The sequence below is a fragment of the Taudactylus pleione genome, unplaced genomic scaffold, assembly GCF_031769625.1.
Source record: "Taudactylus pleione unplaced genomic scaffold, aTauple2 ptg000026l, whole genome shotgun sequence".
NCBI lineage: Eukaryota > Metazoa > Chordata > Amphibia > Anura > Myobatrachidae > Taudactylus > Taudactylus pleione.
In genome coordinates this window covers 37,335,272-37,350,077 of record NW_028284428.1, presented here as the reverse complement: position 1 = coordinate 37,350,077, position 14,806 = coordinate 37,335,272, and the positions used below count along the sequence as shown (strand labels likewise).

Sequence of the window (14,806 nt, the reverse complement as noted above, 5' to 3'; positions counted from 1 at the left end):
TTCTCCATATTCAATTCCTGGACGTTTTCGCCTACGCAAAAACTTTACATCGAAAAATAAGCGAAAACGTTTCTCCACATATAGGCAGGCAAATTGGAAGTGCAAAATTGCTATTTTGGGGTGCAAATGTGGGGAATTGATCCAGAACCCTGTGGACACCCCCGTAATGACTAATAAGTAAAAATAAACATTACATTTTTTATTTTATTTTTTTTTAAAACCGGCGAAATTGTAAAAAGTGTTGGAAAATGGGTAAAAAGCGGGGGGCCTGGTATTTTTGGGCTATGTGGATGAGACAGGTGTTTTTGAGATTGCAGCAGGTATATTTTTATATTTTTTTAAATCTTCATTTTAGAGACACCAAAATATACTAGTACCCATTTTCATGTACCCCAAATGTAACTACGGTACTTATTTTTCTGAAAAAACATTGCTTTCTACAACTTTTCCACACATATGCAAATATGAATATAACAGTGCTTTGCCTCAAAATAAGTTCACTAAATACTTTTATTAGGGCTACTACTTCTATTCTATATTGATTCCCATGGTCACTGAAGCTTTTTATGGGGTACAGACGGATTTCTCCCAAAAAGAGGTCATTTTTGCTAGTTTCACTTTGTAAAACATTTCCTATCCGCGTTTTCGCCTGTTTTTCAATTGAATAGGGCGAAAAGCGGGGACGCACATGGAGAAAACATTGCGGCAAAACATTCAAATTCATTCTGCTTTTCCCCAGACGGCACTTTTTGCAGCTAATTGAATTCGTCCCATAGTTGTATTTGTGTTTTTTGTATGAATGCATTTATTGAAGGTGCATAGCAATTTCAGTATAAGTATGCACAAGCTACAGAAAATAGGACTAATTAAATAAATTCAGTTTCTGTGAAAAATTTATTTTGTAATTAGAAATGGCAAATTCGCAATACCCACGGCAAGATTACACAACTGTTTAAAAATATGCGACCTGGGAGAAGTGCATAAAAAAGTGGGGTAACAATCCTGGACCCCAAAAGATTGGCAACTGAGGTATTCGAACTATATAGAAGACTGTTAGTGACCATAAGGAAAGTACTGGAGGTTCTTAAAAGATGTCATATGGTTGATTTTTGCACTTTATGTTAATGGTTGAAAAATTATAGCAACTGTTTTTCAGCAAATTAAAGTCTTTCCAAAATTTTGGGGTACAGAAAAAGTCTGTATAATCATTTTTCACTGTTTTTATACAAGTTTGTAAAAAAGTTAGACTAAACACATTTACCTCTCATCTGCAAGTTCAAAAACCCCTCTCCCATAAATACAACACCTCCACATACCTGTCCCAATTCATTTAACCCATTATTTAGCTCTTTAGGGAAAACCGACTTTATGGCCACATTATACTGTTTAAACCCCTCCAATTGCATGATTATTCATTGGGAGGGGTGCACCAGCGATTATGCATTTTTACCTTAAAATAAAGATTTTTCCTACCTTTTCACCTGCTCAGGGGGACGTGCACAAAAACATAAATTTCTTCTGAAAAATCAATGCAAATTTGGTTTTGGATTGCAAATGTAATATGCTGTGTGGGTTCGCCGTGAGAATGCCTCGTAGGACCCAACTTGCACCTAACTGAATTGACCCCTATAATTGGATTGAGATATAAAGCAACCCTGCATATGAGGGACAGCATTCGGATAAAGACTTCAACTCTGGTTTGAAGGACCATCAAGTATAAGGGCCCACTGAGAGCTGAAAATAATGTAAGTTGTTACACCTATGTGCCACAAACACACAATAATCTAAATATTGACTCACTTCGCTAATGTCTTTTCTGATATTAGGGGTCACAATCTAGTTCCTCATGTATTCTTTGTATGAAACATGACATAAGCTTTTATGTAGCTATGGGATTCCAGTACTGGATCCTCTGGTAACTACAATAGTCTACATACTATAAAGAGTACCGAAATGTCAGTCATTAGTCATAACGATGGTACATGCTATCAGAAGTCCACCACAAAAAATAATTAAATATGTATTCTGGATTCTTGCCAAAGACTACTGAAATCAAAATGGTTGATTTTCTGGACATGATATCAACAAAATGGCTTCTGGTATACGTGCAAGACACCAATTTAGTGATTTTATTGTATAGTTAAAAAATATGCATCAGGAAACAGTGACCTTTGGAAACTATTTGTTACTTCTCATTTACATGTATATTTCTCCAGTTTACTTCAGTGGAACGTGCTGCAGACCTAATCCTCTGTACTAAGGGAGTGTCACTAACAACTGCAGAGCAATCAACAATGGCAGTGTAATCATTTTTTTTACAGTATCTGCGATGATTGACACAGTTAAAATGGTGCTACATGCGGAATGTGTATATGCTTGTATTAGGAAAAATATGTTATGGTATACATAGGCTACAACTTTTTTAAATGATTATGGTGCACATATTACCCTTTGAAAAATGCCATGCACGGATATGGGTAGTAGATGCAGCAGCACAAATATTGGAGGTGCTCAAACATCTAGATCTGGCTCCTATAATGGTACATACCTATGTATTTTAGACACCCATGTATGCCTTTGTAGAGTTATTCAGTCTACACATTTATTTAAAAAAAAAACTGTTGCATTTTTTTTTACAAAAATTACATTTAGTCAAGTATTCAAGTTAATACACATTGTGTTATTTATTAAAATAGAATATTCAACAAAATAAAAAGGCTTTATTTGACTTTTTGCTATTTTGCATATGACAGGGATTGGGAACCATTCCACATCCTATTTAAACATTTCACAGGTGTATCATTTAGTTCCAAAAATGTTTACAAACGATGGAAGTCTGTATGTCATTGGCTTAACAACAGCCTAAATTGCCCGCTTGTATTTTGCTGTGTTGTATATTAATAATACACTGTGCACAATGAGAAATATCTGCCCTGGATCACAAAAAGAAACATATAGCCAAGGACACATTGAAACTACAGTTGTATCATCTTGTGTCTCTCATCCTCTGTTCCAGCATAATTAAATACAAGCATTTCTGGGACAGTGCAAAATAAGCTAACATATGTGGTTTAGTTACAAAAGTAGTGCAAAATCATGAAAGGCTGATGCAATCTGCCCTAGAATTTCTACCTCGATGCCCCACCCATCTGCTCTTCATACATTATTCAGCCCTTCTAATAACAGAAAGCAAATAAAAACACTTGTTCCTCTCTCTACCGACTGATAAGCCTACTGATAATCAGTATCATTTGTAATTATGTTGAATAACCCCATGCGACCCTAACTGACGTAATGCAGAAAAAAATTGCAAGGAAATAGGGTCCATGCATCATGATGCCAAGAGCTCACACAACTATAATATAACCAAGGCATCCAGAAATTACAATATCTGACTATGTTATTCCTTTTTAACTGGGCTGCTAACTTCAGGCAGTGAAAGGGTTAACCAGGGCTGTCACTGCATCTTAACACATTAATGACGCACCGGGAGGTGCATTACAGGAATTCTTACTCATATCATGGTTATAGCTGTAAACCTTTGATATTACTCGAATAATAAATAAGACTGGTTCATCAAAATAGGAGCCAAACTTTCTGTATAGTAATAATCACCTATCCACCCTCCACAGAAAATAAAAGTCAACGTTAAAAGAAATAATTATTAAACATAAACCATAACCCATCAAATAATAAAAACTATGATGATAATTAGAATAATGAGCCACTGCTGTCAATGTCCCCAGCTTCCAAATCCGATTTCTTCTTTATATCTGTTAGTGAGGATGTTGGCTTTCCGGGTAAGTTTGCTGAGCACTGTGTGGAGCCCAGTGAGATGGTAGTGGAACTGTTTCTCCAGGTTCTCTTCTCCATCTGCATCCTCCAGTCTGCTAATGTCCATACTGGTCAGTTTGTCCTTTTTCCTGTCGTCTCCCTGCAGAATGCCCCACTCAATGTCATTCCTGATGGATTTCAGCAGAATGTAGTAGCTGTGCATGTCTTTCCTTGTGAAGTAGTTGGCAGCTCCATTGCTATTGTGGACCTCTTCCTTCACCTCTATGTCCAGAGGTAAGTCCCTCAGCAAGCTGGGCACCATTACTGTTTGGTCCATGTTATTGACAGCCCCGATGAACCTGTTCATGGCATTGAACAAAGAGTGCTTCTGGTTGTATGTGTCAGATATCTGCATCATTTTTGCAGTGTATTGTAATGGCGATCGTGGTGATAAATCCTGAGCAGGTAAAAGCACAAGTAACAGAAAGGATCTGCTCCTGGGTATCACAATCCTGGAGATGGTGAGGCTCAGTGAGCTGCTTATTCCTGCATCAGCTCCTCAGATCACCGGCTATTACTGATTCCTGTGACAAGAGATTACAGTATTGTAAGCTGCTCCAACAAAGAGCTGTCACCAAGAGGGACTTCTTTCTTGCAAAAAGCAGTGGTTGCATTAAGTCCCCTTACTTTGTCATGTAAATGAGTAGAGATGTGAGTCAGTGTGATAATATAGCCACACCTTTAGTCCCTTCCACATGAAGCAGACAAGCAACCGGCTTTCCTTGAATCTGGAGCACAGTATATATATATAGTCAGAGAGAAAAGGTGTGTAGCTGTAAGTGCCACCCCTTGCAGTATAGCAGGATAAAGCCGGTTCACATATCTAAATGACCGAGAGTAACACAGGCTTTAGCTTCAGCTGCCTTACATAGGAAACTCCTCCCCTTTCTGCTCTCCTCATATCCCGGCAAGTCCCCGCTGCTCAGTAAGGAGATCAGGCTGTTGCCTAGTAAACCCCCCACTCCAGTCCTTGCATCATGCTCATTTCTTCCTATGTACAGCGATGTAACAGCCATATGTGTAATATGTACAGCATAAGAACGTGGGTGGAGTTAATTCACTGGTCTGTATCATGGCACATATCCAAGTTCAACGCAAAAGCAGGAGGTAGAACAGCAAAGACAAATACTGCAGTAGACAAAAAAGCTAATCATTTATTATATTGTTTAAAGGGAAGTTATGACAGATAAACTGTACTTGGATTAGTGTTAATGTTTTCCACTAACAAGGCTGTAAAGGGGGTGGATATGGAAAAGGTAAATTACATTTTCCACAGTGACATACTACAATAAAGCAAATAGTACTGGATGCACTGGATGTGAAGAAATACATGTGGTATTAATCAGTTTTTTTTTTTAAAAATCCTGAATCTATACAAATTCTCTTTTGCACAATTCCTGAGCTGAATGCTGAGTAATAGAGGCATATGGGATTTCAGATATGTTCAAGACAGTTTTACATCATCACCTGAAGTGACACTGAACTGGCATTGTGAGGAAATGAGTTGCCTAAGAACTGCTGATTCTATTATATTGTTTTATTATTATTTTCCTTTCACTGTATTCTCTACTATAGTTTTGCAGATTCCTAATCCACCCAAATATGAATAAACCTGGTGAATTAGCCTGAGCACCATGCAACTGGATCATTTGTACAATTTGACCATGGGACGCAGTCACCATGACGATATTTATAATATCATGTGAAATGTCAATATGGAACATGTTAACATGTTCACAATGTCGATGGTTGAAATGCCGACATTCTGCAGAATGCCGAAATTAGGGCTAGGCTGCAGGGGAGGGTTTGGTTGTGGGGTAAGGGTACTCACTGCCGGAACTGCTGGATCAAATGACTCCGCCAGAACTCCCCATCAGCTGACACTGCGGGACCAGAAGGCACCACTGCATCACCGGATCTGGAGCAATTTTAAGTCAGTGTCACACCACCAGGACCCACTTTTTGTCGCCATGTCATAAGTGTCGACATGATGAATGATGACATGGTTCATGTCGACACTAGGACCATGTTGACATTTTCATGTTGACATGATTAGTGTCGACAAAACATACTAAACACTTAGGCCACAAACTATTGACTAGATACCTGTACACATTAATTTTCCTTCATTGATTTTTAAACAATGCGCACATTGCCTACATTAGACAGTTTATCTTGCTCACCAATCTGGCCAGCAAATAGAATCACGACTCCCAACAGCCTCTGGCCAAACACACTGGCTTATTATAGTCCTTGGCAGACTGGATTTTCAAGGAATTTGATATGTAGTCTATTGCAATCAGGTGGCAATTGGTGTTGCTGGTCATTCTTTGACCCAACATGAAGCAATTTGGGGACAACTGCAACATCATTGTACAATCAGTAGAGGATGCCAACAAATTTGCCACATGTAAAATATAGTTACTATTGAAAAAGTGTTTCTCCTGCTATTTTTAAACAGCAGACAGATCTATACATAACGTTTTCTGCATTTTGAGTGCACTTCTGTACAAGTTAAAATGTGCAATGTTGTTGGGCACAAAGTTCTGGCACCGGGAGACCGGCGCCCGGTAACCCAATCGAAGGGATGCCAGGCGCCGCGAGCGGACAGCTGCGGGGGGGAGGGTTAGGTTTAGGGTTAGGCACCCCCCGGGAGTTTAGGGTTAGGCTAGGGGGAGGGAGGGTTAGGCACCCCCCGGGAGGTTAGGGTTAGGCACCCCCTCGGGGGATTTAGGATTAGGCAGCGGGGAAGGGGGGGGTAGGTTTAGGCACTTAGAGGGGGGATTAGGGTTAGGCACTTGCGGGAGAGGTTAGGCACCCCTAAGGGAGGGTTAGCGGGGTAGGTTAGTTAGTACTTACCTGGGGACGATCGGGATTTCCAGCGCTGTCAGGCTGCCACTGCCGGGATCTGTTCATCTGTCGGCCTGACGCTGCCGGAATTCTAACTGCCGGCCATGCGGCCGGCACTATTACATATCGATTCCTCTTTAAACTAAGCATTGACACGCTTGCAGGAATTGAATAGTTTCACGGCAATATGAATAATACAAGCACAGATTGCAATATCCACAGCAATATTTGCCAGTTGGCTTCATACCGGAGTTTGTGTATTAAAATCCTGATAATAATCTCATTAAATGCTTTCTTTGAAAATTTAGGTGATCGATAACTATTGGCCTGTATGTGTGTTATTATCTTACAACTACACAGGCCCTAGTATTGCCCGATATCCAGAGCCTCATCCTTTGGGCTTAATCCAAATTAGGTGCAAAAGGGGCAAGTAGCCGTTGCAACAGCATAGAACGCCGGCAACGGCACGGCAATTCACCCCACTCACGGCCCGATCTCACATGCAGCACTATGGGGCTGCGAATGAAAGTCAGTGAGTCTGGCGGTACCATAAGTACAGCATACAGGTGCACGCCACAAGTAATTGCATCTGTTTGGAACGAGGCCCATATGTCAAACAGCCATTTTGGCTACTTGTGTGTCTGTTAGATTAGGACAGTGATTTTGTAGCTTTGTGCTCGGTCTGAGGACAAACAAAAGAACGTACTGAGAGTTGTTCAACCTTTTATTTTAATTAGGTTTTAGGGGCCTATGTATCATGCTTATTTTTACATAAAAGTATGCAGAAACTGCAGTTTCTGCATGTGTTTAAGAAATGACAGTTTGGAGCGGTTTGGTTGGTGATATATATTTCACAAGTTTATCTCACATCAAGCTTTGATACATATGTCCCTTAGATTTGGGAGGGGTGTGTCCAAACTGAAATGTAAATTGCAGTGTAAAAATAAAGCTGTCCAGCATTTGTGTGCTACATGGAGAAGCAGACAGTACTTACCCCACATGCAAAAACAATATATGTATTTAAATTTTGCACCCCTTGCAATGCAACATGGTTTGTACAGGTACACAGTTACTTGCTATTTCTCACTCTATTCCCAACTCTGAATCAGGCCCAGTGTGCACATGCACAGTGTCAGCTTCCCCTGGGGAAGTCTTTCACTTCTGTGAAAGCCTTCTCCTAAATGCCGAGAATATAAATCGCAGGGACAGCGGTTACCGCAACCACTGTCCCTGCGAGTTCCCATTGGTACATAGCCAGGATATTTTCATTAATAATTAAAATATTCCCGGCGAGATGGATACATAATAATCACGCCAGTGCTGAGATTATTAGTACATAGACCCCTTAGACTGTATCAATGGCAAAACAAAATCAATGGCCGCGATTCAATTCAATGCGATGTTGAGTAGCCCCGGGAGCTCCCGGAGCTATTCAATTCAGCGCGCTAAGATGGAGCCGGTTCTCGCGACTTAATTTGGGTGTTCAGTCGCGAGAGCCAGCATTTTCCGACTAAAGTGCCGGCCGCGTGGTTGTTAGCACGCTCTAAGCTGGCAAACAGCCGCACGGCTGGCATTTTTGTCGAATTTCTCCTCGCATCCCCTGGAGGGTGCGAGAAAAAATCCTTTAGTGCGACCAAACATCGCGTTGAATTGAATAGCTTCGAGAGCTCCCTCCCAGGGCTATTCAGCATCGCATTGAATCGCGGCCAACGTGTTTATTGTCCTTATTAGTTAGTACTCATGATATAATTGCAATACCCTCACCCTTTGCATGTCTAAAGGTAAGTGGACACCCAAGTATGAGGTACATATTTTTTCTTTGGTAACCATTGTAGGTTAAAGTCATAAATTATTCTAACACCATAGACACCGAGGTTAGTAAATAGCATTGGAATAGTTAACTCTACATATATAATACAATGTACATAGTCTACCACAACATAAGTATATTTATCTTTATTTAGTGCACTCTGCCCGTAATATAGTTGTGTCCAAATTGTATTCGTTTTGACTTCACATACATTGTTCAGTAATGAGGTCAGAATAAAATGTATTCAAAGTATCTCCAATGTATACAAACCACTACATAGTAATTGCGCATGTTAGTTGGCTCTTATTTAGGAACATGTAACGCGTATTTTACGATTGTTATTGATTTTAAAACCTATTAGAGTTAAATGTTGTTTAGATTGTATGACCAACTAATCTCAAGGACAATTAAAGAGCAGTCAGATGGGGCGATAACAAGTGAGCGCTGGGCAGATTAGCCCTACGGGCACCGCTATTGTTTGCTCCATGGCGCCACCAGCAGTGATAGGGAAGACGGAATCCATCTGTCTGATCACCACCGCTGAGTGTGTGCCATCCCTGCATAGCTAGTGAACTCGTTGAACCCACTCAGCAAGAGCGGTTCTCCTATTACATCACATCCATTCCCCACATCCCATCTCTCAGTCATGATGTTTTCACGACTTGTCCCACACGCTCTGCTGCTGCCGTCTGCACTGCAGATACTATTAATAGGCATGCCGGGATCACCCCACAGCCATACCTCTAGCGCCAACCAATAGCAGCAAGCTACGTCACCCAGTCCCTAACACAATTGCAGCCAATAGAAACGTTTCTTTACTCCGCCCATGTTCCTTATCAGCCAATCATGGTGCATTTCTGTTTTCTGCGGCCTCGGCGTCCCTGGTAACAGGAGAGGAGGCGGTGGGCAGGTCACGTGGGCAGCGCCTCTGATACTGTGCCTGGAACGCCACGGAGGATAGAATTGATTGATTCTAGAATCCCCCGGAGAAGCATTCCTCATGTATTTTTGTGTAACGTTACCGCCCACCCGTCCTTTTTTCCTCAGCCCCATGGTAACTCACCTGTAATATACAATCTGCCTCCAGGCACAGTGACAGGGTGGGCGTCTGTAAGATAACATCTTGCGCTTTGATGGTGAAATTTAGTTGCAGCTTCTAAGAAATGTGTTCGTTACATGACTTCAGCTGGTGCAATAGGTTAAATGTTTTGCCGTTTATCTGTGTATGATGCGGCTTGCAAGCTGAGACGTTGACATAAGTGCCAGATGCTCTTAATTTCGATGCTCAAGTTTATTAATGCTAAAATTGACCAACTGTACAGCACAATTCCAGGTATTCCAGACATAGGATGTCTGTTCGTCTCTAGACTATTCTTGGCACTCATGTCAGATTAATGTCCACCAGGGCCTGGAGCTGAAAATTATGGAGGGCCTATTGGATTGGCTAGTGGGGAGGGGGAGGCGGTAAGTAGAGCCCTGGACACTGTGGGCCTGATTCAGAGCCGCTCGTTCGCTCTGAGCGATGTTCGCATATCTGCGCATGCGTATGGGTTTTAGTACGCATGCGCGAACCAGTCAGTGCGGCCGAAAATCGTGTGCTCGCAAAATAGCGAATGCCTGCTAATTTGAGTAACAAGATGAGGCGTTTGTGGGTGGTAACAGGGGAAGGTGCTTAAAAACGGGGAGTGGAGATCCGAACGCAGGCGTGCCAAAAGGTCAAAACGGGCGTTTTAAGGGTGTGCATAATTAACAAAGCAGCGTCATCGACCACGTCAGTTGGGTGTCTTTTAGCCAGAACTGCTCGCATGATTGTTGTAGGAGAATGCAACCACAAGAATAGCGAGCAGTTCATTCGCCTTTCAATGTACTCGATTAATCTAATAAATAGTGGAGATGACGTATGATGCGAGCGGCCAGGGGGCGTTTTTACAAAAAAAGTCTGCATGTTTTGTTCGGTCATTCAGACATAGAGGCGTCAACAGACCACAAAGAGCGAACGGTCAATTTAAATAGCCAGCCCCTTTTTCTGGACGAGCGAGCGCAAATAGCGTCCGGCTCTGAATCAGGCCCAGAGGCAGCTCTGTAGTAGCACTAGTGGCTGCAGGGTGCCGTTACATTAAGGCACCTGCTGTGGTTCTGAGGTATCTATACTTTCCAATGGAGCATTGCTGACTGTACTACACTACCTCACCCATCACAGATAATTGCAGTGACTGAATATCATACAGAGAGCAGCACAGTGACTGACATATCACACAGAGAGCAGCATAGTGACTGACATATCATACAGAGAGCATCGCAGTGACTGACATATCATACAGAGAGCATCGCAGTGACTGACATATCACACAGAGAGCAGCGCAGTGACTGACATATCATACAGAGAGCAGCACAGTGACTGACATATCATACAGAGAGCATCTCATTGACTGACATATCATACAGAGAGCATCGCAGTGACTGACATCACACAGAGAGCAGCACAGTGACTGACATATCACACAGAGCAGCACAGTGACTGACATATCGTACAGAGAGCAGCACAGTGACTGACATATCGTACAGAGAGCATCGCAGTGACTGACATATCATACAGAGAGCATCGCAGTGACTGACATATCATACAGAGAGCACCGCAGTGACCGACATATACAGAGAGCATCGCAGCAACTGACTATAGAGCATCACAGTGAATGACTGCCATATCATACACAGAGCATCCCAGTGAATGACATATCGTACAATCGCATCACAGTGAGCGACTGACATATCATACAGAGAGCATCTCAGTGACTAGGGGTGTGCACCGGCTGTGACTGGCATATCATACAGGGAGCATGACAGTGACTGACATATCATACAAAGAGCATCCCAGTGACTGACATATCGTACAGAGAGCATTGCAGTGACTGACATATCATGCAGAGAGCATCTCAGTGACTAGGGGTGTGCACCGGCCATTTTTCATGTTTTAGATTTGGATCTTTCTTCGTGTTTTGGATCTGGATTGGTTTTGCCAAAACCACCCTTCCATGTTTTGGGTTCTGGGTTTTGTGTTTTGGATCTGTATTTTTTTTTAAAAAAGCATAAAAACAGCTAAAATCACAGAATTTGTGGGTTTTTCTGCTCCTATGCTATTATTAACCTCAATAACCTTAATTTCCACTCATTTCCAGTCTATTCTGAACACCTCACACCTCACAATAGTGTTTTTATGTCCAAAATCTTGCACCAAGGTAGCTGGATGACTATGCTAAGCGATACGAGTGGGCGGCACAAACACGTGGCCCATCTAGGGGTGACACTGCAGTGGCAGACAGGATGGCAGTTTGAAAAACTAGGCCCCAAACAGTACATAATGCAAAGAAAAAAAAAAGGAGGTGCAAGATGGAATTGTCCTTGGGCCCTCCCACCCACCCTTATGTTGTATAAACAGGACATGCACACTTTAACAAACCAATCATTTCAGCGCCAGGGTCTGCCACACGACTGTGGCTGAAATGATTGGTTCATTTGGGCCCCCACAAAACAAGCTGGCAATTAATCTGTCCCTGCACAAACTGGCTCTACGGAGGCAAGATGTCGTCCTCATCCTCCTCATCCACCGATTCCTCACCCTCTTCAGTGTTGTGTACATCCTCATCCTCACAGACTATTAAGTCGTCCCCGCTGGAATCCACCACCACAGGTCCCTCTGTACGTTCTGGAGGCTGGTCTCCCTGGAAAAGTTGATAATTTATTTTTATGAACATCATCTCCACATTTTGTGAAAGCAACCTCCTACGCCTTTTGTTGACAAGGTTCCCGGCTGCACTAAACACTCTTTCAGAGTACACACTGGAGGGGGGGCAACTCAGGTAAAATAGGGCCAGTTTGTAGAAGGGCCTCCAAATTGACTCTTTCCTGCCAGTACAGGTACGGACTGTCTGACATGCCTACTTGGATGCTGTCACCGATGTAATCCTCCACCATACTGTCAATAGTGACAGTATCATATGCAGTGACAGTAGACATGTCAGAAATTGTTGCCAGGTCCTTCAGTCCGGACCAGATGTCCAAACTTGGTCCTGCCTGCCCTGCATCACCGCCAGCGGGTTGCTTAGGATACTTAAGTCTTTTCCTGGCAGCCCCAGTTGCGGGAGAAAATGAAGAAGGAGCTGTTGACGTGTTACGTTCCGCTTCAGCTGACAGTGTTTTCACCAGCAGGTCTTTGCACCTCTGCAGGCTTGTGTCGGCCGGAAAGAGAGACACCACATAGGCTTTAAACCTAGGATCGAGCACGGTGGCCAAAATGTAGTGGTCTGATTTCAACAGATTGACCACCCTGGAATCCTGGCAAAGCGAATGAAGGGCTTCATCCATAAGTCCCACATGCCGAGCGGATTCGCTCCATCTTAGCTCCTTCACTTTCTCCAGCTGCTTCTGTAAAAGCCTGATGAGGGGAATGACCTGACTCAAGCTGGCAGTGTCTGAACTGACTTCACGTGTGGCAAGTTCGACGGGCTGGAGAACCTTGCACAACACGGAAATCATTCTCCACTGCGCTTGAGTCAGGTACATACCCCCTCCTTTGCCTATGTCATAGGTGGATGTATAGGCTTCAATGGCCTTTTGCTGCTCCTCCATCCTCTGAAGCATATAGAGGGTTGAGTTCCACCGCGTCACAACCTCTTGCTTCAGGTGATGGCGGGGCAGATTCAAGAGTGTTTGCTGGCACTCCAGTCTTCGGCACGCAGTCGCTGAATGGCGAAAGTGGCCAGAAATTTTTCGGGCCACCCAAAGCGTCTCCTGCACGCCCCTGTCGCTTTTCAGAAAATTCTGCACCACCAAGTATATTGTGTGAGCAAAACATGGGACGTGCTGGAATTTGCCCAGATGTAATGCCCGCACAATATTGGTGGTGTTGTCAGATATCACAAATCCCCAGGAGAGTCTAAGTAGGGTAAGCCACTGGGCGATGATTTCCCTCAGTTTCTCTAAGAGGTTGTCGGCGGTGTGCCCCTTACTGAAACCGGTGATACACAGCGTAGCCTGCCTTGGAACGAGCTGGCGTTTCTGAGATGCCGCTACTGGTGATGCTCCTGTTGTTGCTGCGTAAGGTGATACATCTACCCAGTGGGCTGTCACAGTCATATAGTCCTTAGTCTGCCCTGTTCCACTTGTCCACATGTCCGTGGTTAAGTGGACATTGGGTACAACCGCATTTTTCAGTACACTGAGGACACTGTTTTTGACGTTTCTGTACAGTCTCGTTATCGCCTGCCTAGTGAAGTGGAATCTAGACGGGATCTGGAACCGGGGACACACTACCTCCATCAATTGTGTAAATCCCACTGCACTAATGGCGGATACCGGACGTACGTCTAACACCAACATAGCAGTCAAGGCCTCAGTTATACCTTTTGCTTCAGGATGACTGCTGTCGTACTTCATCTTCCTCGCTAAGGACCGTTGGAGGGTCAATTGTTTAGTAAAAGTAGTGGTGTTCCTACTTCCTCTCTGGGATGATGAATGACTCCCAGCAGCAGCTGCAGCAGGAGGCGTAGTAATGCAGGTTCCTCCGGAGGAATCCCGGATAGGAGAGTCAGTCATGCCAGTGACATGGCCTGCAGGACTACTTCCAATCCTGACTAAGGAGGAAATTGACAAGGAGGGAGTTGACGGTGTGGTTTGCAGGCGCTTGGCTACAACAGGACAACAGGATTTAGGTGTCCCTGGACTGCTTACGGTCTTAGCCAAAGTTTCTGAACTTGACAGTAACTTTTTATGAACGCGCTGCAGGTGCCGCAAAAGGGAGGATGTTCCTAGGTGGTTAACATCCCTACCCCTACTTATTTCACCTTTACATATGGCAAGACAGTTGTTGTCCAGATTTGGATAGAAGTATTGCCAGACCAAAGAGGTGGAATGTTTGGTCTTCTGCCCAGGCATGACCGTGATGGGCTTTTTCATCCCACGGACAACTGTCTCCCCCGGAGCCTGATTTAAACAAACCACATCACCATCAGAATCCTCCTCGCCAACTTCCTCAGTGCCAGCTACACCAGTATCCTCATCCTGTTGTACTTCAACAGTGACATCTTCAATTTGCATATCAGCAAGTGGACTGTTGTGCTCCTTTCAGCACTTGCAGGGGACGTGCAAATGGTGGAAAGAGCCACCTCTTCCCGTCCAGTGCTGGGAAGGTCAAGCATCGCAACTAACACCACACTTGGACTCTCCTTGGGGATTTGTGATATCTTCTTAGAATGCACAGTTCTTCACTGTGCTTTTGCCAGCTTAACTCGTTTGATTTTTTTAGTGGGAGGAGGG

At 43.5% G+C, this 14,806-nt stretch overlaps 1 protein-coding gene across 1 annotated transcript; it reads right to left on the bottom strand.

Annotated features, from left to right (window-relative positions):
- Positions 1 to 2,659: 2,659 nt before the first annotated feature.
- Positions 2,660 to 4,660, bottom strand: MID1IP1 (MID1 interacting protein 1). The gene has a single exon (XM_088451553.1). It carries the CDS (start codon positions 4,190 to 4,192, stop codon positions 3,734 to 3,736), a length of 459 nt encoding a protein of 152 aa, XP_088307679.1. The 5' UTR covers positions 4,193 to 4,660; the 3' UTR covers positions 2,660 to 3,733.
- Between the last annotated feature and the right edge of the window lie 10,146 nt (positions 4,661 to 14,806).